General features: G+C 42.6%; 1 protein-coding gene across 37 annotated transcripts in view; it reads right to left on the reverse strand.

Annotated features, from left to right (window-relative positions):
• The window catches only part of RBM39 (RNA binding motif protein 39), a 40,765-nt gene extending 24,839 nt beyond the window's left edge, over nucleotides 1–15,926 (reverse strand). For 2 of the 37 annotated variants that reach the window (XM_077951728.1, XM_077951724.1), the window contains exons 1-7: nucleotides 15,589–15,926; nucleotides 14,580–14,643; nucleotides 12,763–12,812; nucleotides 7,036–7,111; nucleotides 4,501–4,692; nucleotides 2,067–2,132; nucleotides 1,917–1,970 (exon numbers count right to left, since the gene is read on the reverse strand). In XM_077951728.1, the coding sequence (XP_077807854.1) occupies nucleotides 1,917–1,970; nucleotides 2,067–2,132; nucleotides 4,501–4,692; nucleotides 7,036–7,111; nucleotides 12,763–12,781 (407 nt within the window). In that variant the 5' untranslated portion in view covers nucleotides 12,782–12,812; nucleotides 14,580–14,643; nucleotides 15,589–15,926. Of the gene's footprint in view, nucleotides 1–1,864; nucleotides 1,971–2,066; nucleotides 2,133–4,500; nucleotides 4,696–7,035; nucleotides 7,941–12,758; nucleotides 13,342–14,281; nucleotides 14,355–14,561; nucleotides 14,644–15,588 lie in introns of those variants that run through there. The other 35 variants (XM_077951727.1, XM_077951722.1, XM_015149107.3 and 32 more) reach the window with 28 other exon arrangements.
• Between the last annotated feature and the right edge of the window lie 10,037 nt (nucleotides 15,927–25,963).

Here is a 25,963-nt window from a genome sequence, read left to right on the forward strand (position 1 = left end):
GCTCTTTTCCATTTTTTGGACACTCTCAGGATGTATGGAGGATGAGGGGTGGTCACTTCACCTGTAAGATTTGTCACAAAAGCTTTTTGAGACGCAGTCTCACTCTGTCACCCAGGCTGGAGTGTAGTGATCTTGGCTCATTGCAACCTCCAGCTCCTGGATTCAAGCAATTATCCTGCCTCTCCTCCCGAGTAACTGGGATTACAGGCACGCACCACCACATCTGGCTAATTTTTGTACTTTTAGTAGAGATGGGGTTTCACCATGTTCGTCAGGCTGGTTTCGATATCCTGATCTTATTGCTACAGGTGTGAGTCACCACGCCAGGCACAAAGCTTTTAAGGCCGGGAGTAGTGTGCAGATTGCTTGGCCCTGGATTTCAGACCAAACTGAACAACATGGCAAAACTTTGTCTCTTCAAAAAAAAAAAAAAAAAACAGGAAAATTAGCAGGGCATGGTGGCTGCACCTGTATAGTCCCAGCTACTCGGAGGGCTAAGTTGGGTGGGAAAGCTTATGACCGGCCGTTAGAAACTGCAGCGAGCCATGATTTCGTCACTGCACTCTAGCCTGGGTGACAAAGTGAAATCCCGCCTCAAAAAAAGAAAAGCAAAAGCTTTTTGGCCGGGCATCTCAAAAAAGAACAAACAAATAACCACAATGCTACCACCTGACAAAATATTCCTTGAACCAAAATGGTAGACTGAACAAATCCAAGTCTCGCTCTGTCACCAGGCTAGAGTGCAGTGGCGCGATCTCAGTTCACTGCACCTTCGCCTCCCAGGTTCAAGTGATTCTCTCGCTTCAGCATCCCAAGTAGCTGGGACTACAGGTGTGCACCACCATGCCCAGCTAAATTTTGTATTTTTAGTAGAGACAGGATTTCACCATGTTGGCCAGACTGGTCTCGATCTCCTGACCCCGTGTGATCCACCCACCTCAGCCTCCCAAAGGGCTGGGATTACAGGCGTGAGCCACCACGCTCAGCCTACAATTTTTATTTTTAAAGAGTAAAATAATCCATGTAAACATTTAAGAACCTAGGAGTAACAATTCAAATCACTAAGACTTTTGAGATGAAACAGTTTTCCTCAGGACAGCCAAACAGTAAAACTTAGTGTTACAACTACTTCTCCACATGAGGTATTTCAAATAACTTATTATTTATTAATACCAAAGATAAATAAGTGTAAAGTTTCTGTAACTGCTACGTTGTCAACACAAGGAAATGTATGACACGAATATGCTAATTACCCAGATTTGATCATTACACTGCATACATGTATCAAAACATAACTGTATCCCATAAATATACACAATCATATGTCCATTAAAAATAAGAAATGCAAAAAAAGCTTATTTTAATTAAAATAGGAAAATAAGATCACATTAAAATAACTTTAGGTTGGACATGGTGGCTCCTACTTGTAATCCCAGCACTTTGGGAGGCTGAGGCAGGCAGATCATGAGGTCAGGCGTTCAACACTAGCCTGACCAACATGGTGAAACCCTGTCTCTACTAAAAACACAAAAATTTGCGGGGCATGGTGGCACATGCCTATATAATCCCAGGTACACTTGGTAGGCTGAGGCAGGAGAATCACTTGAACCCAGGAGGCAGAGGTTGCCGTAAGCCAAGATTGCACTACTGCACTCCAGTCTGGGTGACTGAGACTCTTGTCTCAAAATAAATAAATAAATAAATAAATAACTTTTGCTTTTTTTAAATTATATGAAATTAAAGTGAAAACTACTGAAAACTCAGTAGAAATTCACTTGACTTTAAAGTACTAGAACTGTAAAAGGAAGCAAAAGCAAGACTTAATATGGTCCAAATTACTAAATATCATCAAAGTTAACAGTACCATAAGCTGCAAAAGCTTTTTAAGAGCTAAAGGCTTTAAAGAAGAAAACTACCTCACAGGGCTCTTGTCTTTTCTGAATGGACTTTTGCTTCGGGAACGTCGTCTACTGCAAAGTTAAAAAGTTTCAGAAGTTATCCAAACAAGTACAGCACGTTAGTTCCTTGAAAAACAATTTAAACAATTCAGAAGTATGTTTAAAAACCTTAATTTGATGCTATGAGGCAACCCAATCTTTCCTCGGATGGCACTGTTAAATTTTGGTCCGGAGCTAAAAAGGAAACACAAAATTACACTAGTTACAGGTTTAGGGTCTTGCTAAGATCGCATTCATGCGCTCTCCAGCAAGACTAACATTGTTTAGGCTGCTGCTTTTCCACCTCAGTTATGAAGAGGAAACAAAAATACTTAGATGTCTCTTAACTTTATCCCAGGCAAGCTGCCCTTGTATTTATCCATCCTGGACCACTGAGAGGTGCCAAGACCAAAGGTTACAGCCTCAAAATTTTTAGATTCTGAAAATGAACACACCCATTTTCAGACTATAGATATCTTTGTAAGCTATATATATATATACAGTCTTGAGAATTTAATAAAAACAAAAAAAACACACACATATAAAAAATAAATCCCTCTGAACTTTCCTCACACCAGCAGTAACTATGGTTAACAATTTGGTGTGTATCCTCTCCTGGGAATGTATGTGTGTACATGTATATACACAATTTTCATACAAGTCTTTTTGAAAGGCTTTTAAAAACTAAAGTGAATTCTTTAGTCATGCAACTTAGGTATTCTCCCATTCACCAGTAACTCTTAGACAGCATGACACCATTTAACACACTATACTTCAGTTGCTTGTTGCAAAATATTCCATCGTGAAGATCTGAAGGTAATTTACGAATTCTATTGAAAAATTTTGAGGACTTGTCATCACTAACAGAGCGTTTTCAAAAAGATCACAAAGGTAATTATTCTGTAATAACAGTTTTTGTGAATCTTTAAAGACCAGGCTAACTTAAAGGGACTAGCCAGTTGTCCCTTAGTGCTCATCCTGCTATCTTATTCCAGAAGAACAGCGAAATAAATAAATATGTAGTGGCCTGTGATCCACACATTTGAATTAGTTTTCATGAACACTATGCCTACCTACAACATGCAAGTATTTCCAAATAAAACACTTTATATTAAATTGGTCCTTTGCAATTCAGACTAATGGTGATGACTGAGAATCATTTACTGGATGTATTAAAGTTCTCAAGTAATTAGTTATAAGCTATTTTCTTTCCCCTTTAATTATAAAATATTCTCAGTTACAGCCTCAAACCCAACGTAAGAACTAAGTAATTTTCTATTAAAGTTAGGCCAGGATCCCAGCAAACAGAAAGTATTCATCACTCAAAAGGAATTAAGCTAATTCCTTTTCCCTCATTTAGTTCATCCAGGTAAAAAGATTTAACATAATCCCATTTTAAGAATGCTCAGAATCTTGATAAACGGGACAAAAGCAGAGAATTTCCTAATGCTGCATAGCATTCAGAATTAAAATAGCATTGTGGTCCCATTTTCGGCTATTAAAAAGTTAATGAAATAAGCAGCTTAGAGGAATCCAGCATCATGCAGTTTAATTCTTTTTATTTTAAAGATAAAAGAGCCAGAATCAGAATTCATGTAATGCCAAAACATTTCATGAATCCATTAAGTCCTCTGAGCACTTTCATTTTCTTCTCATTCATTACTCATTAATAGCTTATCTGAAACTTGTTATCTCCTTAAAACGTTAGAAAACAAATGCTTAGCTTAGGGGGTTAAGTACCTTGCCCAAGTGATTCAAGTCCGTCTTTGAATTCCATCCTTAACCATTCAAATCTTAAAGTTAGAAGGGTTATTTTTAATATATCCCAGAGTTTACAGCAGTGTGTTTATTAAGATGAATTAACCTCACAAAGCATTAAAGATTGCTATTCAATCCTTAGAATTGTAGGTGATTAATATATTTAATAACCGTAATAAATTTATTTCCAACTTTAAATATCCACATCCAAATTTCTAGTGACCTAATCTTCAAAACACTTTTAATTTAGAATACCTTTTACTATTAACAAACCTTAAATACAGATGAGCCCAAAAAAGAATCTTTATCAAGGAGCATACACAACAAATTCACAACTGGCCTGATATTTCAGCTAAAAACAGCCACAGTGACAAGATTTTTTACTTACTGTTAACTATACATGTGTAACTTTGTATTCATCAGAACTCTATAATTTTAAGTAAATATGTATTTAGCAAATACTGTAACAGCCCAGACACTGTTAAGCTTTCTCAAGTATTTGGGCACTACAATGTCATCCTTTTCAAGCACTCTAGTGCTTTTATCCAGTTTGCGCTGATTGGCATACAATTTAGAAACTTTGATAGTTTAACAGAAAATAATTGGTATGACTAGTAAAAGCAAATTTTTACTTGTCTATGCACTGTATTTTTCACTTTACTAGCATTCAATGCCAATATCCTTAATTCAATACTTTTTAACCAATCATTTAAAAAAATTTCACAATTCAAATCACTGAAGTTAATTGCTATATGAATACCCAGAGAATAACCCTCAAACCAAAATCGTAACTATAGTTACATACTAAGGACTTCTGTAGCGGCCTCTAAATCTTCGATCTCGACTTCTTGAGCGGCTCCGTCGCCTCTCTTTGCTTCTACTTCGCTTTCTTTCACGGCTTTTACTCTTTTTCCTTTCTCTATCTCTACTTCGCTTCCGTTCCTTACTTTTGCTTCTCTTTCGTTCATGACTACGACTTCTGCTCTTGCTTTTTTTCCTCCTGAGAAGTAACAAATTCGCCATTATCATGCTTGCTTAAGAATCCACCATAATATACTACCTTTTATGGTCAGAATCATATTTTTATCCTTTCATAAATTTTTTTGGCTAGTTTTACTATGATACAATGCTACATAATTACACTAAAAAAAAAAAAAAAAAAAAATCTGTAATCCCAGCACCCTGGTAGGCCAAGGCAGGTGGATCACAAGGTCAGGAGCTGAAGACCAGCCTGGCCAATGTGGTAAAACTCTGTCCCTAACAAAAATATAAAAATTAGTTGGCCGGGCGCGGTGGCTCAAGCCTGTAATCCCAGCACTTTGGGAGGCCGAGACGGGCGGATCACGAGGTCGGGAGATCGAGACCATCCTGGCTAACACGGTGAAACCCCGTCTCTACTAAAAAAATACAAAAAACTAGCCGGGCGAGGTGGCGGGCGCCTGTAGTCCCAGCTACTCGGGAGGCTGAGGCAGGAGAACGGCGTGAACCCGGGAGGCGGAGCTTGCAGTGAGCTGAGATCCGGCCACTGCACTCCAGCCTGGGCGACAGAGCGAGACTCTGTCTCAAAAAAAAAAAAAAAAATTAGCCGGGCATGATACCGTGCGCCTGAGTCCCAGCTACTTGGGAGGCTAAGGCAGGAGAACTGCTTGAACCCGGGAGGCGGAGGTTGCAATGAGCCAAGATTCTGCCACTGCACTCCAGCCTGGGCGACAGAGTAAGACTCTGTCCAAAAAAAAAAAAATTGCTACGTATGGTAAACAATATCCCTTTTGCCTTATATTAACATTACTGAAAATCAGCAGACAAGACATTACTTGAAAGACACCATCCTCTACGACTAGGAACTGCAATGATCTCCTGAGTTAGCTACAGCTTTAACAAAGAAAAGGGCTTGTTGGCAATACAAATCAAAATGTGAACCTTTAAATATAGTTTGTCATATAAAAGGCCAACAAAAGCATTACTGTAATCCGCAAAATACATTAATAAAACAAACTTACAATACAATATGTTCACATTTAAGTACTACTACTGGTTCATTTATAAAAATTTTCATCAAATATAGTAATTTACCATTAAGTCCATTTTGCCCCCATTTACATATGGAAATATTTAATACGTTCAAAGGGTCACATAGACAGCAACATTTTGGTTTTCATGGGCAAAACCGTAATGACAAAGGACAGTAAGAATTAATGCAGGCCGGTGCAGTGGCTCACGCTTGTAATCCCAACCCTTTGGGAGGCCAAGGCAGACAGATCACTTGAGGTCAGGAGTTTGAGACCAGCCCAGCCAACATGGTGAAATCCCCTCTCAACCAAAAATATAAAAATTAGCCGGGCCTGGTGGTACATGCTGGTAATCGCAGCTACTTGGGAGGCTGAGGCAGGAGAATCGCTTGAACCCAGGAGATGGAAGTTGCAGTGAGCTGAGACCACGCCATTGCACTCCAGCCTGGGCAAAAAAGAGCAAAACTCCATTTGAAAAAACAAAAAAACAAAAAAACCCAAGTGCAGTGGCTCACACCTGTAATCTCAGCACTTTGGGAGGTTGAGGTAGAGATCACCTGAGGTCAGGAGTTCAAGACCAGCCTGGTCAACATGGTGAAACCCCATCTCTACTAAAAAAATGCAAAAAGTAGCGGGTCGTGGTGGCATAGGCCTGTAGTCCCAGCTACTGCGTAGGCTGAGGCAGGAGAATTGCTTGAACCTGGGAGGCAGAGGTTGGAGCGAACCGGTATCACACCACTGTACTCCAGCCTGGGCAACAGAGCAAAACTGTCTCCAAAAACAAAAAGAACTAATGCATTAAAATACATTTTGACATTCCTAGACTTGAATATGACCATTTCAATACTTCCTGAAGTTACAATGAATATACCAGAAAATGGAGTATGCCATTTTTAAGCCAGTTTATAGAAGCCTGTGGGATGCAATCAAAACCAATGATCAACTTGACCTTCACAGATCTTTTTAAAATCTCAAACTAAAAACCAAAACAACCAGTCATATCTTTCTGTTCACTTCTGTAGTCTTCACAGTATACTACCCATTCATAATTAAATCTTTTAATCTATACCTGTGTCATCACCCAAATTTTAGAGGTGCCTTCAGATATTTCAATATAAACTGAAAAACATTTCAAAATCAATTTATTTCACTAAAATGTCAATTTGTAGTGGCTTAATGATTAAACATTTTGACAATTCTGTATTTGGATATGTAATTGTTTACTCCTTTTCAAAGCAAAGTTACGTATCATAAGAGCAACTGAGATCTGCCTCAGAGAACCTGTAAGCAGGTCATCTTTAGAGTGCATTGAAAATAGAAAATGAAGACACCCACCTTCTGGAATCTTGAAACCCACACTCCAATCACAAGGAGATGTAGAGCTTTCCAAGGAGGCAGAAAGTTTGTCTAAAATTTCAAGATAATCCACCTGACTGTCAGAAATGTATATGCTAGGTAGCACATGACAGAAAATTAGGCTACACTCGTTATTTATATAGAACTCATCAAAGCCACGCCCAGATGGGCAACAGGTAACACTCCAATTTTGTTGCCTGAAAAACCTAACACTATCTCTGTGACACTATTCTAACTACAGAATTGTGTGAGATTTCTAAAACCTGAAGTCCTAAATATAATCCATTAGGGAACAAGGTAAAAAGTAACTCCATCCCCCTCAAAATCAAAGTTTTTGTTCTGCTCATAGATGGGCTATAGCAAGAGAGGCAACCAACCTATTTACCTCTCATAGGACCCAAAACTTATTCTGCCAAAAGAAAATACTTGAAAATTGGAGAGCTAATTTTAACTTAAAGTCTCCTAGGACTTTTTGTATAAACAAGTCCTCAACCACATCTGAAGGCAACCCCAGGCAGGTAAAAAGACAGCAACATATTAAGACATTCAGAAAATACAATCTTTTGCATAAAAGCCCAGAGAAAGCTATATGGGTGCAAGAAACCAGTATACTTCCAGTTTCAAAGGGCATTTATTACATGAACTAAAGAAGGGTTATCGAAATCCACACTAATAGTCAAATCCTGTTACAACTTAAAAGGGACTTTCCAAAGTCTTTAATGGCAGTGAAATTTTGTACTGAACATCATTGAAGTAAATGGTCCACTGGGCTGGGCCTTTGGACTTTTTGGTTATATGGCCTCTGCAGTAAAGGTGTTTTGCTATAACTGGATTTGACCTCTTCCATGTAAGAAGATCTAAATTTTAAATGCAAAGTATTCTGGAAAAAAAAAAAAAAATAGAAGTCATTTATTCCAAAATTTATAGATAATCCACACCACAGTAGCCAATATATTTCAACTGTGTTCACTTCAATGTTAAATTTTATTGAGTAATTCTCTAAAGAGCTTAACGGAATGGACACTGATTTAGAGTTTGCAAAACTGGTTACTCTAACAAATAATATTCCCATGAGAGCAAGCTCAAGCACTTAAGATGCATACCTTGACGTATGCAAAAACTCAGGTTTATAGCTCTTCAAAAAATAGATTGACAACCAGTTTGTGTCACAATAAACTTTGTTCCTATTCTAGGATACAATAAAGTGTATGTTGAGAATCAAAATTACACAATTAAAAAAAAATTTATACTCAGTCAACTGTTTCTCAGTACACACCATTTTTCTACTACCTAACAAACTATACCTCAATGTGGCTTAAGACAATGAAGTTTTAGAATGAAAAATGCAACGTGGCACTTTCCTTTGGTTAAGAAATTTAATTTAGTTAAAGGTTAAAGCAAAGACAGAATGTTTTATATCTATATCTAAATACAAAAATTTTCTTCCAGGTAACTTTAAAATTAATTTGAAACATAAAGTTCCTTCAGAAATTAAGAGTCCTGATTGAACAAAGGAGCCATTTACTTATCAACTATAACTGACGAGAAGTCTGACTGGAAAGTATTTTAAGATAACCAAAGTGTTTTGAAAGGATCTCCCCTTAGACAATCTCATGGTTAAAGAAATTGTCCATTCTTCTATTTAGTCCTGTGGGACTCCACATTAGATAAAGGCCACCGAATATCACACATGGAGAACCTGATGCTCAGCTTCCTTATAAAAGCTTGTAGCCTTAATCAACTTATATACAGAATAAAAACAAGTAGAAACCAGAGATGACCTTAGTGGCAAAGGGTGACACGAGACAATGGTACAATAACGAAGGTCTGTACGCAAAAGTCTATGTTTTTATCCTTCTGGCATTTGAAGTGAAATCTTCAGCCACTAGGCCTGACACCTAGATCGGATAATTTATGTCAATTTATATGGATACATCTTCCTGGGTTTTCTTTTGATTAGAGAATTGCAAAATAGAAACATTAGGAAACCATTACTGTGGCAGAAGGTCTAAAACCAGACGACATAAACCATGCCTCTGGTTGGTTGCCTCAGACCACATCAAGACTAAACCCAATCTGATCCCCACAATTTCTTGTGTTTGGTGAAGAACTATAAATGACTCCCATCCAAGCTTACACCAGAAAAGAGGAGGACATCTTCTACAAATTACATCATTTTTAACCTATTACCACATTATTTTAGAGGAACTACAAAAAAACATATTGGCTTAGCAAGCACTGAATAAACTTATACAAAATTTTCTCATCTATTTTATGAAATTTTATCAACCTACCTAACACAATGTAGTGAGAACGAATGAGGCATTTACTATGAAGCATTTAGGGATTTTAGGAGGAAAAGAGCCAAAAAGAAATCAAGTGGCTATTTTTCTCTCATTTTTCATTTATGTAAGGTCATAAGTATGGCAGATTTTTATGTTTGAGACGGAGTCTCGTTCTGTCTCCAGGCTGGAGTGCAATGGCACGATCTCGGCTCACTGCAACCTCCGCCTCCCAGGTTCAAGTGACTCTCCTGCCTCAGCCTCCCAAGTAGCTGGGACTACAGGTGTGCACCACGATGCTCAGCTAATTTTTGTATTTTTAGTAAGACAGGGTTTCACCATTTTGGTCAGGCTGGTCTCGAATTCCTGACCTCAGGTGATCTTGCCTCAGCATTCCAAAGTGCTGGGTCTAGCTTCTTCTACATGGAGGACAGCAAAGTACGATCCCACAGGCAGTCTCTTTTAGTAAAGACGGGGTTTTGCCATGTTGGCCAGGATGGTCTCGATCTCTTGACGTTGTGATCCGCCCGCCTCGGCCTCCCAAAGTGCTGGGATTACATGTGTGAGCCATTGCGCCCAGCCAGATTTTTTTTTTTAAGACGGAGTCTCAGCTGGATCCATGGCTCATGACTGTAATTCCAGCACTTTGGGAGGCCGAGGCGGGTAGATCAACTGAAGTCAGGAGTTCAAGACCAGCCTAGCCAACATGGTGAAACCCTGTCTCTACTAAAAATACAAAACTTGGCTGGGCATGGTGGCTCATGTCTGTGATCCCAGCACTTTGGCAGGCCGAGGAGGGTGGATCACGAGGTCAGGAGTTGAAGACCAGCCTGGCCAGGATGGTGAAACCCCATCTCTACTAAAACTATAAAAATTAGCCAGGTACGGTGGCAGGCACCTGTAATCCCAGCGGCTCGGGAGGCTGAGGCGGGCGGATCACGAGGTCAGGAGATCAAGACCATTCTGGCTAACACGGTGAAATCCCGTCTCTACTAAAAAAATACAAAAAAAATTAGCCGGGCATGGTAGCAGGCCCCCGTAGTCCCAGTTACTGGGGAGGCTGAGGCAGGAGAATGGCGTGAACCCGGGAGGCGGAGCTTGCAGTGAGCTGACACTGCGCCACTGCACTCCAGCCTGGGAGACAGAGCAAGACTCTGTCTCAAAAAAAAAAAAAAAAACAGAGTCTCACTCTGTGGCCTAGGCTGGAGTGCAGTGGTGCAACCCTGGCTCATTGCAACCTCTGCCTCTTGGGTTCAAGCAATTATCCTGCCACAGCCTCCTGGGGAGCCAGGACTACAGGCACGAGCCTCCACAATTTAGCTACTTTTTGTATTTTCAGTAGAGACAGGGTCTCACCACGTTGGCCAGGCTGGTCTCAAACTCCTGGCCTCAAGTGATCTGCCTGCCTCGGCATCCCAACACGCTGGGATTACAGCCATGAGCCACCACAGCTTGGCGGATAAAATGTTTTAAAATGGCACCATAGACTAATGAAACAATTTAATGTTTGCGACATGACCACATATTTAGAATCACTAACCTCAGAGCTAAAAGGAAACTTCAAAAACTGATAAAACCCAACCTTATAAAGTGGATCTCTTGGCCGGGCACGGGTGGCTCACACCTGTAACCCCAACACGCTGGGAAGCCGAGGCAGGCAGGTAACCAAGTCAGGAGTTCAAGACCAGCCTGGGCAATATGGTGAAACCCCGTTCTTACTGAAAATACAAAAACTAGCCAGGCATGGTGGCGCGTGCCTGTATTCCCAGCTACTTGGGAGGCTGAGGCAGAAGAATCCCTTGCATCAGGTTCGATGGCTCACCCCTGTAATCCCAGCACTTTGGGAGGTCGAAGCAGGCGGATCATGAGGTCAAGAGTTCGACACCAGCCTGGCCAACAGAGTGAAACCCCGTCTCTACTAAAAATACAAAACTCAGCCAGGCATGGTGGCACACGCCTATAGTCCCAGCTACTTGGGAAGCTGAGGCAGAAGAACCTTTTAAACCCAGGTGGGGGCGGAGATTGTGATGAGTCGATCTGCACACCAGCCCGGGCAATAGAGCGAGATTATGTCTTTTTTTTAAAAAAAAAAAAGGCTCACGTCTATAATTCCAGCACTTTGGGAGGCCAAAGTGGGCGGATCAAGAGATCAGGAGATCGAGACCATCCTGGCTAACATAGTGAAACTCGGTCTCTACTAAAAATACAAAAAAATTAGCCAGGTGTGGTGGTGGGCGCCTGTAGTCCCAGCTACTCGGGAGGCTGAAGTAGGAGAATGGCATGAACCCGGGAGGCAAAGCTTGCAGTGAGCTGAGATCGCGGAAAAAAAAAAAAAAAGGCCGAGCGCAGTGGCTCACGCGTGTAATCCCAACACTTTGGGAGGCTACAGAGGGAGGATCATGAGGTCAGGAGATCGAGACCACCCTGGCTAACATGGTGAAACCCCAGCTCTACTAAAAATACAAAAAAAATTAGCCGGGCGTGATGGCGTGCACCTGTAGTCCCAGCTAATGAGAGGCTGAGGCAGGAGAATCGCTTGAATCCGGGGGGTGGGGGGGCAGTGGCTGCAGTGAGCAGAGATCACACCACTGCACTCCAGCATGGGTGACACTGAGAGACTCCATCTCAAAAGAAAAAAAAAAAATTCAAAGAATCACTTGAACCCAAGAAGTGGAGGTTGCAGTGAGCCCAAATTGTGCCACTGTACTCCAGCCTGGGCTACAGAGCAAGACTCCGTCTCAAAAGAAAAAAAAAAAAAGTGGATCTCGTCATATCTGTTACTTAAGACTTTTCGTACAGTTTTCTGTACTATAGTAAGTTCTACAGTCACTCATCTTATCCAAATAAAGTATACAGATATATTCATAATTTCCAAAAACCCCACCCTGTTAAGTCTGGAGTTTGAAAGGCCTAAGATAATGAAAGCCACCTTAAGAAGTACTTAAGTATTCTGTTGCATCACTTCCAAAAGGGCCTTTGAGCAGCAAGGTGCAGAAATAATTCACAGCTTTGACTCCTTTGGCAATTTAGGGCAAACAATACTTTCCATGGCCTAGTTATCACCTAATTTAACTCTCCCTTTTAAGATCAATGGATATAATAGTTTTATCAGTAAGATAACCAAATATTAAACCAAAGTTAACAAATTTAAAACAAGACAACCTCTACTACAGAACTTGTCACCAGATTGTCATGATGGACTTGGAGGGGAAGGTATCTGAAACTATATTCTGAAATCTAAGCAAAAATCCACAGTTCCTCCAAGAGTTTATCCCAAAAGACAAAGAACCAATTCTCTAAAAGCAGGAAAAAAAAGTTTCAGAAGAGAACTTTGCATACTTCAGCCACAGGAACACAACTTAAGGTCTAAAACCACAAAAAAGTTCACCACCCTCCCCCAGGCCCCTTCTTAAAACTTACTTTTTGCTACGTTCTTCATGGCCGTTGGCACTGCTCAACTTGTTCTCATCCTAAGCAGGGTTGATAGAAGAACATCATGAGGACGAAGTGGTAACATTTCAAGTTGTCAAAGGGTAAAGGGAACAGGAATAAGAAAATACAAAACAATTTTAAAACTAATTATTTATTTAAAGTTTAACATGGAAGGCTATAAAAAAATTTAGATGGGTATGTGTTTAACCACTTTGTTGCTTACATTTAAGTCATCAAGATACAAAAATAAAAAAATCTTTCCATATTAACATGTTAAAATTTACTTTCTTATATAGTTTAGATATTAAGTTATCCAGATTTACAATGTTGAAGTGGTTAAATATAATTTCCATAAAACATGAAGTCCTGTTTTGAGTTTTATTCCATGTGCTATGGTCCCTTTGGTCAGTACCATGGCTCTATTTCTGCCTAAGCCCCAAGTGGCCATGCTAGCAGCCAGCCACTATCGATTTCCTGTGACCGATGCCATTCCTGAGATCTTCGCCCATTTCCGTTGGAGGGTTGGGACTGTAAGAGCTTGATGCCACCTCTGTCACACATCTCGCCCTGAAGCAAACAGGGATTCACACTGCTTTAGTAATGTTGACTCCCAAGAACCCAAGAAAGTCAATTAATAATCCACCAAGTCCAGCCTAAACATTTCCTACTTCCATACCTGTTTACATGGAATTACATCCATGTTAAAAAACTAAGACACAAGAATCTTAACATTAAAACAGAAAGTAGCTCTTCAAGAGTCTAAGCATTACAAAATTACATACACTATTTAAATCTATCAAGAATTCATCCAAATTGGTACCACATGGTCGTGCTATACAATCCAAAACAAATGTATTATTTTTAAAAGGTTTAGCAAAATGTTTATTTTAAAGTTTGATTACATCAGCTATAGGAGTAAAGTGCTAACTTACAAAGCTTACAGTTTGTGACACCAGTGATAATGCATGCATACTGCTATTTTCACCACCAACTGGTGAAACAATGAAAAGACAGTTTACTTTTACTGCGATACCGAAATGAGTCAGACTATATTAGCCAAAATAATTCCTTTGTTTTTAGTGTGAAATACTATATGGCAGGGCCTAATTAAAAATAAAACAATATGGAGAACAGTAAAACAGTTATCAAGTGACTCTAAGCTGTGATACTGCCTCTTGTATTTTTTTTTTTTTTAATTTCTATTCAGGGATCCAAGAATTTTAGTAATTATTAACTGAGTAGCAGATTGCCACTGGACTGTTTAAGATTTACTATCACCAGTCTTACATAGATATATAAATTTTAAAATCTCACCCATTTCTTCTTATAAGACTATTAGAAGATTTAACTTGCCACAGACTGGTTACGCTTTCTTATTCTTGGACCCCTGCTTTTTCCCAAACCACTACATTCACCTTTTTGCTATACCAAACTGGAGCTGGTAATTCTTAGTTGAGTCATTTTACCTAGGGGACCACGGTACAGCGATAAGTCACTCAATTACTACCTTATGATTGACAGTTCACACTGGAATCAAAGGTGAATTCATGGGAGTAGAGGTGAGATATCGTTAGGCAAGTCTACAAAGAGAGATAGATGGGCATTTATTCATCACGCTGAAGTGAAACTACTGCACAATATTATTACATCAATAGCATATATTTACTTTTGTAAGTTACACGTAATGCATCTCTGATAAGATAAATCAAGAGGGCTCCGGGGAGGTTAGTTTACATTTCAGCAGTAGTTTCGTGAATAATGCTAAATTAAGAAATTATAAACCTCACCGACATGTTTTTTCTCACCTTCTTGTAAGGAGCCTCAAGCATTGCTTCAATATCAATATCGTCTGCCATTTTCTCTAAACGCCTAGGAAAAGAACAAGACGATTCGGTGAGTAAACATTTTTATTTGTCTTTCTTTTTTTTGATACGGAGTTTCGCTCTAGTTGCCCAGGCTGAAGTGCAGTGGCGCGATCTCGGCTCACTGCAAGCTCCGCCTCCCGGGTTCAAGCGATCCTCCTACCTCACCTCCCGAATAGCTGGGATCACAGGCGCCTGCCACCACACCCGGCTAATTTTTGTATTTTTAATAGAGACGGGGTTTCACCATGTTGATGAGGTTGGTCTCGAACTCCTGACCTCAAGTGATCCGCCTGCCTCTACCTCCCAAAGTGCTGCGATTACAGGCGTGAGCCACCGCGGCCGGCCTGGTAAACGCTTTTCAAATCGACTGAATTTTCTCAGCCGACACACTGGAAAACTTAAGAAAAACCTCCAAAAGCCCTACAATGAATGACTAAACTGACACGCACTTTAACCAGGTTTGGCTTATGTAAGTAAATCCAAAACGCCTCTTACACCAAAGACACGAAAATGAAGACTTCAATGTCCAATATTTAACACCCTGCGATCAACTCCAAAAACAGAAACTGGGAGACCCGAACGAGAGCGCCTCTTTCCGCGCAAAAACCCGCGCTGCCATTTTAGGGGCAAAGGGAAACTCCCTCCATTGGGAGGGGTTATGAGCCAAGGCAGCGTTCAACTGGCGCCATGTTGGGAGGTCGCGGCCGGCCCAGGCCTCGAAGGAGACAGGTCACCAATCTACAGAGGCCTCTCAGAGGTCCCTGCCACCCCAAGAATCCAGACTCTACCCGACCGGAAAATAAGGGCGCGGTCACTGAAACAGGGCCGATTTCTCGAAAACCACCCCTCACCCCGGTCGCTAAAGACCGCCAAGAGCGCCCCTCAGCCCAAAAGGGAGCCAAACCTCGAGAAAGCTGGGATAATACGCGGGTCCGCAACGCCCCTGTACCTGCTCCGGCTTTCGGACGCCTGTGGTGCTCGTCTTCGGGAAGAGACTTCTGCTGCTGCTGCTGCTGCTGCTGCCGCCGCCGCCGCCGCCGCCGCTGCCGCTTCTGTTGCTACTGTTAAGCCCCTAGGCCCAGGCCGCGGAACCGCCCAGCCCGAATATCGGGCTCCGAGGACGGCTAGGCCCGAGCGAATCTAAAAAAAACAATGGAATTAGAGAAGCCCACGCGGGAGAGCAGGACGGCGGCTTCGGCAGCTCAGGATCCACCCCTGCGACAGTGACGGCAAGCTCCCCGAAATGGCGGCCGCAGCTTCCCTGTACTCACATTCACCAGCACACATACACACACACAAACACACGGGGCCTCACAGAGCCCTCAGCACGGGCTCTCGCGAGAAGCTGCCCCAAGCAGCAAATCGGAGAGGCCGAAGTATCGCGAGATCTAAGTATAGCTCCAGCGACTGTAGCCCAATCTCGCGCAATGATTGCGCCATAGACAGTCCCATCCCCCATTCAGAGAGGCGCCTTTCACTCCCACTTCGCGTAAGCACCTAAATCTCGCGAGACAGAGTGGGTCTCTAGGGTAAAGACAGTTGGTAGGCTACCTGTCAATCTTTCAGAGAACTCCTCGCTGAGTGGAGCTCCGCGGTCGCCTCCCCCTCGTGGCGCCTCTTCACGGCCATCTGAAGATTCCCCCAGCACAGCCGACCGCCCCCTCCGGCCTCCCGGATGGCTGTCAAGGTCGCCATAAGGCAACCTAGTCGTTATGGCGATAGGATAAAACGGCGATCTTCAGATTATCCGCTAAGGGTGGAGACGAAGTGGAAAAGTATCAGAAGGCCAGAAGAGACCTTTAGGGGTAGGGGAGAGGGGAAGATAATAAAAATAGATTTCTTAGTCATTTGGAGCCAATGGCGCGGTCTGCACTGTCGATCTTTGAAACAACCTTGGAAATAGTGGAGGAAAGCAAAGAAAAGGTGGAGAAGATAAACTCTGCTTCCCTTGGCATGGGACCAGCTTTGTGCCCCGAATTTAATCACCTCTTGTGTCAGGGTTGCTACCGTTCCTTCAAAAAAGTTCCCCTTCCTGAATATTACTGAAGAATTTGGGGGAAAAAAAACACACCCCACTAAAAAAAGTCCCCCTTCCCCCAGGGACCTGGCTCCTCTCCCCTGAAGTCTTCCAGATGCCTGGTAATTAGAGCATGAATTAGTCACTGTTCTTTGGTCAGTACTGTGAGAGGTTTTCTCCTAGATGGTGGAAAAAAATTGGAAAGAACTCTTCAAAGCAAAAAATCTTACCGTCTAATCTTAACAGTCTAATGATTAAGAGCAGAAAAGATTCGAAATGAGACGCCTTGATTAGTGTAGCTAGCTGCTTCAACACTGTGTGACCTTGAACAAGCAAATTAACCTCTCAGAGCAGATTTTTCATTTCCTGATTTAAAAGAGGACATACTTAGTAGCTAGTCTAAGCGGCTTGAGCCTGAGGAAGGCAGATAATGCTCACTACTGAATTTTTAGAGGTTAGCAGGGCATGTCTGCCCAAGTGGACCCTAAGTAAATTGATGAATGAAGGCTCAGTAGGGCTATAGTGAAGATTAAACGATATAACGTCTGTAAAACGCCTGGCAAATATTTAATCTTCAAAAGAGCTAACTTCTTGCTAAACAAAATTATTTAGAGAAAATATAGATGTTAAGTGGTTTTGACTCTCAGGTTAACTTTACAGACGGGTTAGGGTTTATCTTAGAGGATTATTAATAACAGTTATTTCATAGTTAGAATACTCTCTTAGTCCTTTTCCTGAAAATTCAGATCCTCTTTTTATTTTATTTTATTTCTGAGACGGAGTCTCACTCTGGAGGCCGGGCGGAGTGGCTTATGCCTCTAATCCCAGCACTTTGGGAGGCCGGCGGGAGTGGACTGCCTGAGGTCAGGAGTTCAAGACCAGCCTAACCAACATGGCGAAACCCTGTCTCTACTAAAAATTAAAAAACTAGCCAGGCATGGTGGCAGGCGCCTGCAATCCCAGCTACTTGGGAGGCTGGGGCAGGAGAATCGCTTGAACCCGGGAGGCGGAGATTGTAGTGAGCTGAGATCATGCCATTGCACTCTAGCCTGGGTGACAGATCAAGACTCCATCTCAAAAAAAGAAAAAATCATCACAGAAAATTTAAGCATAATATGTCAGAAAAAAAGCAAGCTAACCTCTGCTGTCTCTTCCTGCCCCCCGGTAATTCCAGTATTATGACTTCTTGTTGTGCAAAATGAAAGCATGAAAGTGACACTTGGTTTTTCTCGTTTGTTTAGGAACATGACATGACAGAATTTGACCTTAACCTCTAGACTTCTTGTTTGGAAAGAGAAAGGATTTAAGCTCTAAGTCACTTGATGATTTAAGATCCTTCAAATAGTTTTCTGCTCAAGGACCATCAGAGGCAATATGGCAACTTAGCAGATCATCAAAAAACACCGTTTGGAGAAATCAAGTTCCTGAAATGAGTATTTTTTATGTTTAAAAGGAAATATCCCCATGCATGGTGGCTCATGACCTCTAATCCCAGCACTTTGGGAGGCCAAGGCAGGAGGATTGCTTGAGTCCAGGAGTTTGAGACCAGCCTGGGCAATATAGCAAGACCCTGTCTCTAAAAAAAATTTAAAAATTAGCCAGACGTGGTGATGCATGTCTGTAGTTCCAACTACTCAGGAGGCTGAGATGAGAGGATAGCTTGAGCCCAGGAGTTCAAGACTGCAGTCAGCTAGAATCATGTGCCACTTCACCCAAGCCTGGGCAACAGAGCAAGACCCTATCTCTTAACACAAAAGAAAATATCACGGCCGGGCGCGGTGGCTCACACCTGTAATCCCAGCACTTTGGGAGGCCGAGACGGGCGGATCACGAGGTCAGGAGATCGAGACCATCCTGGCTAACACAATGAAACCCCGTCTCCACTAAAAATACAAAAAAATTAGCCGGGCGTGGTGGCGGCGCCTGTAGTCCCAGCTACTCGGGAGGCTGAGGCAGGAGAATGGCGGGAACCCGGGAGGCGGAGCTTGCAGTGAGCCGAGATCGCGCCACTGCACTCCAGCCTGGGCGACAGAGCGAGACTCCGCCTCAAAAAAAAAAAAAAAAGAAAAGAAAATATCACGAACATAATATGCTTTTCATTCACTTTACAAAACTTCACTAACTCTGGTTCATGAACTTTCTATGTAAATGAATTCCCCTTTCATCATTTTGTTCTCAAAGGATAGAGGAATAGAGCCTGAAATAGAGCCAAAAAGGTAATGAATATACTTAGAAAATTAAACTGAAAACTGAATGCATTTTACCAATGTGGATTTTTAATTATTAAGGATATATTTTAAATGTCTATGTTTATCAGATACATGTGGTTTGGTTTTGTTTTTTGTCCCCAAAAATCTACAGCAAGTAGAATTGTTTGGTTTTTTAATTGAGACAGGCTCTCATGCTGTCCCACAGGCTGAAGTGCAGTGGCATCATCATAGCTTACTGTAACCTTGCAGTCCTGGGCTCAAGCAATCTTCCCAGCTCAGCCTCCCAAGTAGCTAGAAATACAGGTGCACATCACCATGCCCAGCTAAATTTAAAAAAAAAAATTGGGGGCTGGGTGTGGTGACTCACACCTATAATCCCAGCACTTTGGGAGGCCAAGATGGACGGATCACCTGAGATTGGGAGTTCGTGACCAGCCTGACCAACATAGAGAAACCCCGTCTCTACTAAAAATACAAAATTAGCTAGGCGTGGTGGCGCATGCCTGTAATCCCATCTATTTGGGAGGCTGAGGCAGGAAAATCGCTTGAACCCAGGAGGCGGAGGTTGTGGTGAGCCGAGATCGCGCCATTGCACTCCAACAAGAGCAAAACTCCATCTCAAAAAAAAAAAACTTTTTTTTTTTTGTAGAGATTGGGGCTTCAAATGTGATGTTTTGATAAAGGCATGTTATGTGTAATAATCAAATCAGAGTAATTGGGGTAATCCAGCACCTCAAGCATTTATCATTTCCATTTTTTTTTTGTTTGTTTGAGACAGAGTTTCACTCTTGTTGCCCAGGCTGGAGTACAATGGCGCGTTCTCGGCACTCTCTCTCTATCTATATATGTATGTATATATGTGTGTGTGCATGTGTGTGTGTGTGTATATATATATATATATATTTTTTTTTTTGAGATGGAGTCTCGCTCTGTCGCCCAAGTTGGAGTGCAATGGCACAATCAGGCTCGCTGCAACCTCTGCCTCCCAGGTTCAAGCAATTCTTCTGCCTCAGCCTCCCGAGTAGCTGGGATTACAGGAGCACACCACCACACCCAGCTAATTTTTTATATTTTTGGTAGAGATAGGATTTCACCATGTTGCCCAGGCTGGTCTTGAACTCCTGACCGCAAGTGAATTGCCTGCCTCAGCTTCCCAAAGTGCTGGGATTACAGGCATGAGCCACCTTGCCCGGGCTTTTTCTTTCTTGAAACAGAAACAGTCTCACTTTGTCACCCATGCTAGAGTGCAGTGGCACAATCACAGCTCACTGCAGCCTTGACCTTCTGAGCTCAAGAGATCCTCCCATCTCAGCCTCCTGAGTAGCTAGGACTACAGGCACGTGCCACCAGGCCCAGCTAATTTTAGTATTTTTTGTAGAGTTGGGTTTTTGCCATGTTGTCCAGGCTGGTCCCCAACTCCTGACTCAAGGGATCCTCTCCTGTATGCCTCCCTAAGTGCTGGGATTACAGGCGTGAGCCAGCATGCCTGGCCCTTTTTTTTCCCCCCATATCACTAGGACAATGGGAAACTTAAGCCCGTTTCATACAGATGTAATTAATTTTTTTTTTTTGAGGCGGAGTCTCACACTGTCGCCCAGGCTGGAGTGCAGTGGCGCGATCTTGGCTCACTGCAAGCTCCACCTCGCCTCCCGGGTTCACGCCATTCTCCTGGCTCAGCCTCCCGAATAGCTGGGGCTACAGGTGCCCACCACCGTGCCCGGCTAGTTTTTTGTATTTTTAGTAGAGACGGGGTTTCACTGTGTTGGCCAGGATGGTCTCGATCTCCTGACCTCATGATCCGCCCGCCTTGGCCTCCCAAAGTGCAGGGATTACAGGCGTGAGCCACCTCGCCCGGCCCAGATGTAATTAATTTTAACACTCATGTGACCTTTGCCTGATTTAGGCAGATGAAATTGTATCTCTCCACCCAGGTTCCTTCTGCACTTGATTATCTAATCAATCTCCTGACTAAATGAATTATTTTAAATACATGCTTGTCTATTGGCCACAATGTCAAGGGTATTCTAGTGACATAGCCAAGGTTTTAACCTAAATTTGTGGATCATGTTTTTTGAAACGGTCTTGCACTGTCTCCCAGGCTGCTTGGAGTGCAGAGACTTAGTTATGGTTTACATGGTTTACTGCAGGCTCAAACTCTTGGGCTTAGCTTCCCAAAGTGAATTATTAGGGTCTTTTTTTGTTTGTTTTGTTTTTTTTGAGACAGAGTCTTACTCTGTTGCCCAGAGTAAGTGCCTGTAGTGCAACCGTGGCTCACTGCAACCTCCACCTCCTGGGTTCAAGCGAGTCTCCTGCCTCAGCCTCCTAAAAAGCTGGGATTATGGGCACCTGCCACCATGCCCGGCTGATTTTTTTGTAGAGATGGGGTTTCACCATGTTGGCCAGGCTGGTTTCGAACTCCTGACCTCAGGTGATCCGCCCGCCTTGGCCTCCCAAAGTGCTGGGATTATGGGCATGAGCCACCATGCCCAGCCTGTCGTTTGTTTTTTTTTTAGATGGAGTCACCCAAGCTGGAGTGCAGTGGCTTGATCTCAGCTCATTTCAATCTCCTCCTCCCAGGTCAAGTGATTCTCCTGCCTCAGCCTCCCAAAGCAGCTGGGACCATAGGTATGCACCACCATGCCTGGCTAATATTGGTATTTTTAGTAGAGACAGGATTTCACCATGTTGACCAGGCTGATCTTGAACTCCTGACCGCAGGTGATCGGCCCATGTTGGCCTCCCAAAGTGCTGGGATTACAGGCGTGAGCCACTACACCCAGCCTGGGTTTTTGTTTGTGTCTTTGAGACAGTCTCACTCTGTCGCCCAGGCTGCAGTGCATTGGCAAGATCTCAGCTCACTGCAACCTCCACCTCCTGGGTTCAAGCAATTCTCATGTCTCAGCCTCCTGAGTAGCTTTCAACCAAGTGGATTTCAACCAAGTGGGCCCAGCTAATTTTTGTATTGTTAGTACATACGGGGGTTTCGTCATGTCGACCCAGCTGGTCTCAAACTCCTGGCCTCAAGTGATCGGCCCTCCTTGGCCTCCTAAAGTGCTGGGATTACAGGTGTGAGTCGCCGTGCCTCACAGAGTGATTAGTTTTGAAGAAGAAATATAGGCTGGGCGCGGTGGCTCAAGCCTGCAATCCCAGCACTTTGGGAAGCCGAGGTGGGCAGATCACCTGAGGTAGGGAGTTTGAGACCAGCCTAACCAACATAGTGAAATCCTGTCTCTACCAAAAATACAAAAAATTAGCCAGGTGTGGTGGCAGGCAACTGTAATCCCAGCTACTCGGGAGGCTGAGGCAGGAGAATCGCTTGAACCTGGGAGGCAGAGGCTGCAGTGAGCCGAGATCACGCCATTGCACTCCAGCTTGGGCGACAGTGGGAGACAGAGTCTCACTCTGTCGTCCAGGCTGGAGTGCACCGGATCTCAGCTCACTGCAAGCTCTGCTTCCCGGGTTCACGCCATTCTCCTGCCTCAGCCTCCCGAGTAGCTGGGACTACAGGCACCCGCCACCTCGCCCGGCTAATTTTTTGTATGTTTTAGTAGAGACGGGGTTTCACCATGTTAGCCAGGATGGTCTCGATCTCCTGACTTCATGATCCGCCTGTCTCGGCCTCCCAAAGTGCTGGGATTACAGGCTTGAGCCCCCGCGCCCAGCCAAGAAGAAATCTTTCAAGGGTACATCCCTGGCTACTTCCTTGAGGGTGATACCACATTAACTTTGCTTGGGATCACTGTCAAAGAATCCTGTCCTCAAACTCAAGATAATTTCGTTAGCTCCTATGTGAACCAGATAGGGAAATAACTGATGCTTTCTGTCAGAGTTTCATCTTTGGTCAAAAAAGTAAAATGTTTTGAACTCACCATAGTTATGGCAATGAAGAAAGTTAAGGGGCGCTTATAATAGCCGATGTATCCATTCCATGGCCAAAAGGATTGCCCAAAACGCTACTTTAGATTGAAAATAAAAGCAAAAAGATTCAATACATGGTAACATAAAATGTAATTTACAACACTCATTTAGAGCGTATCAATGAAATATACTGTTTACTGATTCATTCAATAAGTGTTTAGTACATTTGGTAGGCGAAATACTCATTAAGACAATTTGCAGCTGGGCGCAGTGGCTCATGCCTGTAATCCCAGCACTCTGGGAGACCGAGGCAGGTGGATCACGAGGTCAGGCGTTCAAGACCAGCCTGGCCAACATAGTGAAAACCCATTTCTACTAAACATACAAAAAATTAGCTTGGCATGGTGGCAGGCACCTGTAATCCCAGCTGCTTAGGAGGCTGAATCGCTTGAACCTCGGAGGCAGAGGTTGCAGTGAGCTAACATTGCATCACTGCACTCCAGCCCAGGCGACGGTGTGAGACTCCAACTCAAAAAAAAAAAAAAGACAATTTGTGAGCACAAAACTAATCAAAAGGATAATCCTTTTTCCTTCAAGAGTTTCCAGTTTATTGAGAGCACCTGAAGGAACATAAAACCATAGTCAAGATATACTGTTTTGCATTGTACTAATAAGATTTTGCATAAGCTCAATGCTTTAAACATCAAAAGTCAGGATCTCAGCCAGTCATGGTGGCTCACACCTATAATGCCACCACTTTGGGAGGCCAAGGCAGAGGATCACTCGAACCCAGGAGTTTGAGACCACCGTGGTCATCATAGCAAGACTCTGTCTGAGAAAAAAGATGGAGTCTGGCAGTGTCTCCCAGCAGGCATTGTTTAGTGGCATGATCATAGCTCATTGCAACCTCAAACACCTGGGCTCAAGAGATTATCCCGCCTTAACCTACCAAGTAGCTAGGACTACAGGCATATGCCACTACACCTGGCTATTTTTTTTTTCTTTTTTTTGTCATAGAGACAGGATCTCTCTGTGTTGCCCAGTCTGGTTTTGAATTCCTGGTCTGAAGCAATCCTCCCACCTCAGTCTCCTAAAATGCCAGGATTATAGGTGTGAGCCACCTAACCTGGCTAATAGTATTAATAATAAAATATTTACATAGCACTTCACACATTATAAAGTTTTTTCTATATAAAATCCCATTTATTCCTCTAAATCAGTTTATTTCCTTTTTTTTTTTTTTTTTGAGCCAGAGTTTCGCTCTTCCCCCGAGGCTGGAGTACAGTGGTACAATCTCCACTCACTGCAACCTCCTGGGTTCAAACAATTCTTCTGCCTCAGCCTCCCAAATAGTTGGGATTACAGGCACATGCCATCACGCCTGGCTAATTTATGTATTTTTAGTAGAGACTGGGTTTCACCATGTTGGTCAGGCTGGTCTCAAACTCCTGGTCTCAGGTGATCCGCCTGTCTCGGCCTCTCAAAGTGCTGGGATTACAGGCATGAGCCACTGCTCCCAGTCTTGTTTATTTCCTTGAATGAAATACATTGAAATGATCAGACTATAATGGAAGTGATCACGGAATCTGCTTCCGAAAATAGCTGATTTATGTATTTTATTAGAGCAGTTAGGGAGATTTTTTTTCCAACATTTTATTATGAATATTCTCAAACAGAGGTTGAGAAAATAGTACAGATGCCCACCATCTATTTTACATTTAACATTTTTCAATGTCTGCTATATCACATATTCATCTATCCCTTTGTCCATCCATTCATCCAACTTAATTTTTGTATGCTTTTCAAATAAAATTGCAAACATCAGTATATTTTATTTCTAAACACTTCAGCATTGCATAATCTTAACTACAGTTTAATAGTGTTCACAATGTTTTCAAATGGCATAATATTTACATATGGCAAAATGCACAAATCTTAAATGTACCAATAGATTAGTTCTGACAAATGCTTACAAATCGGGTAATGTTCTGTTAACTTTATTAAGTAAAGAAATGTCAGACACAGGCACAGAGGGTCAGAGAAAGCAGCATATTTTGTCCCAAAATATTCTGATTTGACAACCTGAGAAATGGATAAACCATTGCAAATTAGGAGGCAGAGTATTGTTTAAAAACATCTGCTAACAGAAGCAAAAATAATGCAATCGGGCACAGCATTGCCAAAGATTTAGGAATTAAGCAAATCTAGCAATAGAGAGGAAGATTCTGCTGACAAGGCATCACAGGATGGAGATATACCTTGAAAATGAAGGATGGCAAACAAAAGAAGCATCAACTCAACAGCGGTTTTGAATGAAAGGCATGTGATTTCATGATATGAGTGAATGACCTTGTACAATAAATAGCCCAGAAAGACACAGCATCTCTGAAAGGATGTAGCTAATAGACTCATTCTTTTGGGGTCTGAAAAAATTAGTTTCTTAACAGTCATTTTCTGTGAGAGGTCTACAGACATACATCTTGCCCAAACATCTCTAAATAACCAGCTCCCTAGCCTATCTAGGTGGCAGTAAAACCTGTAATCTCAGCTACTCAGGAGGCTAAGGGGGGAGGACTTCTTGAGCCCCGGAATTCATGTACAGCCTGGGAAACACAGTGAGACTCCATCTCTAAAATAAGTGAAATAAATAACCAGTTCTCGTCTCAATATATAAATGAAACATCAGAGTTGGAATATATGCATCATAGACATTAATTATATGCTATTGTTGTAAAAGAAGCAAGGGATGCCAGGCTTTGGGAGGCTGAGGTGGGTGGATCATGAGGTCAGGAGTTCGAGACCAGCCTGACCAACATGGTGAAACCCTGTCTCTACCAAAAATACAAAAATTAGCCAGGCAAGGTGTTGCGCACCCGTAATCCCAGCTACTCGGGAAGCTGAGGCAGGAGAACTGCTTGAACCCAAGAGGTGGAGGTTGCAGTGGGTGGAGATTGCGCCACTCCACTCTAGACTAAACAAACACCAAAAACCAACTTGGGATTTTGGTAAGAATGTGGAGAAATTGGAACCCTTATAGTTTAGTGGTATCGATGGATGATGTAGCTGCTATAGAGAACAGTTTTGGCAGTTACTCAAAAAGTTAAACATAGAGTTACCCTATTACCCAGCAAATACACTCCTAGGCATAACAAAATAATTTAAAACAGACATTCGGCTGGGTGCAGTGGTTCACACCTGTAATCCCAGCACTTTGGGAGGCTGAGGCGGGCAGATCACTT

The sequence above is a fragment of the Macaca mulatta genome, chromosome 10 (assembly GCF_049350105.2).
Source record: "Macaca mulatta isolate MMU2019108-1 chromosome 10, T2T-MMU8v2.0, whole genome shotgun sequence".
In the NCBI taxonomy this organism is placed as follows: Eukaryota; Metazoa; Chordata; class Mammalia; order Primates; family Cercopithecidae; genus Macaca; species Macaca mulatta.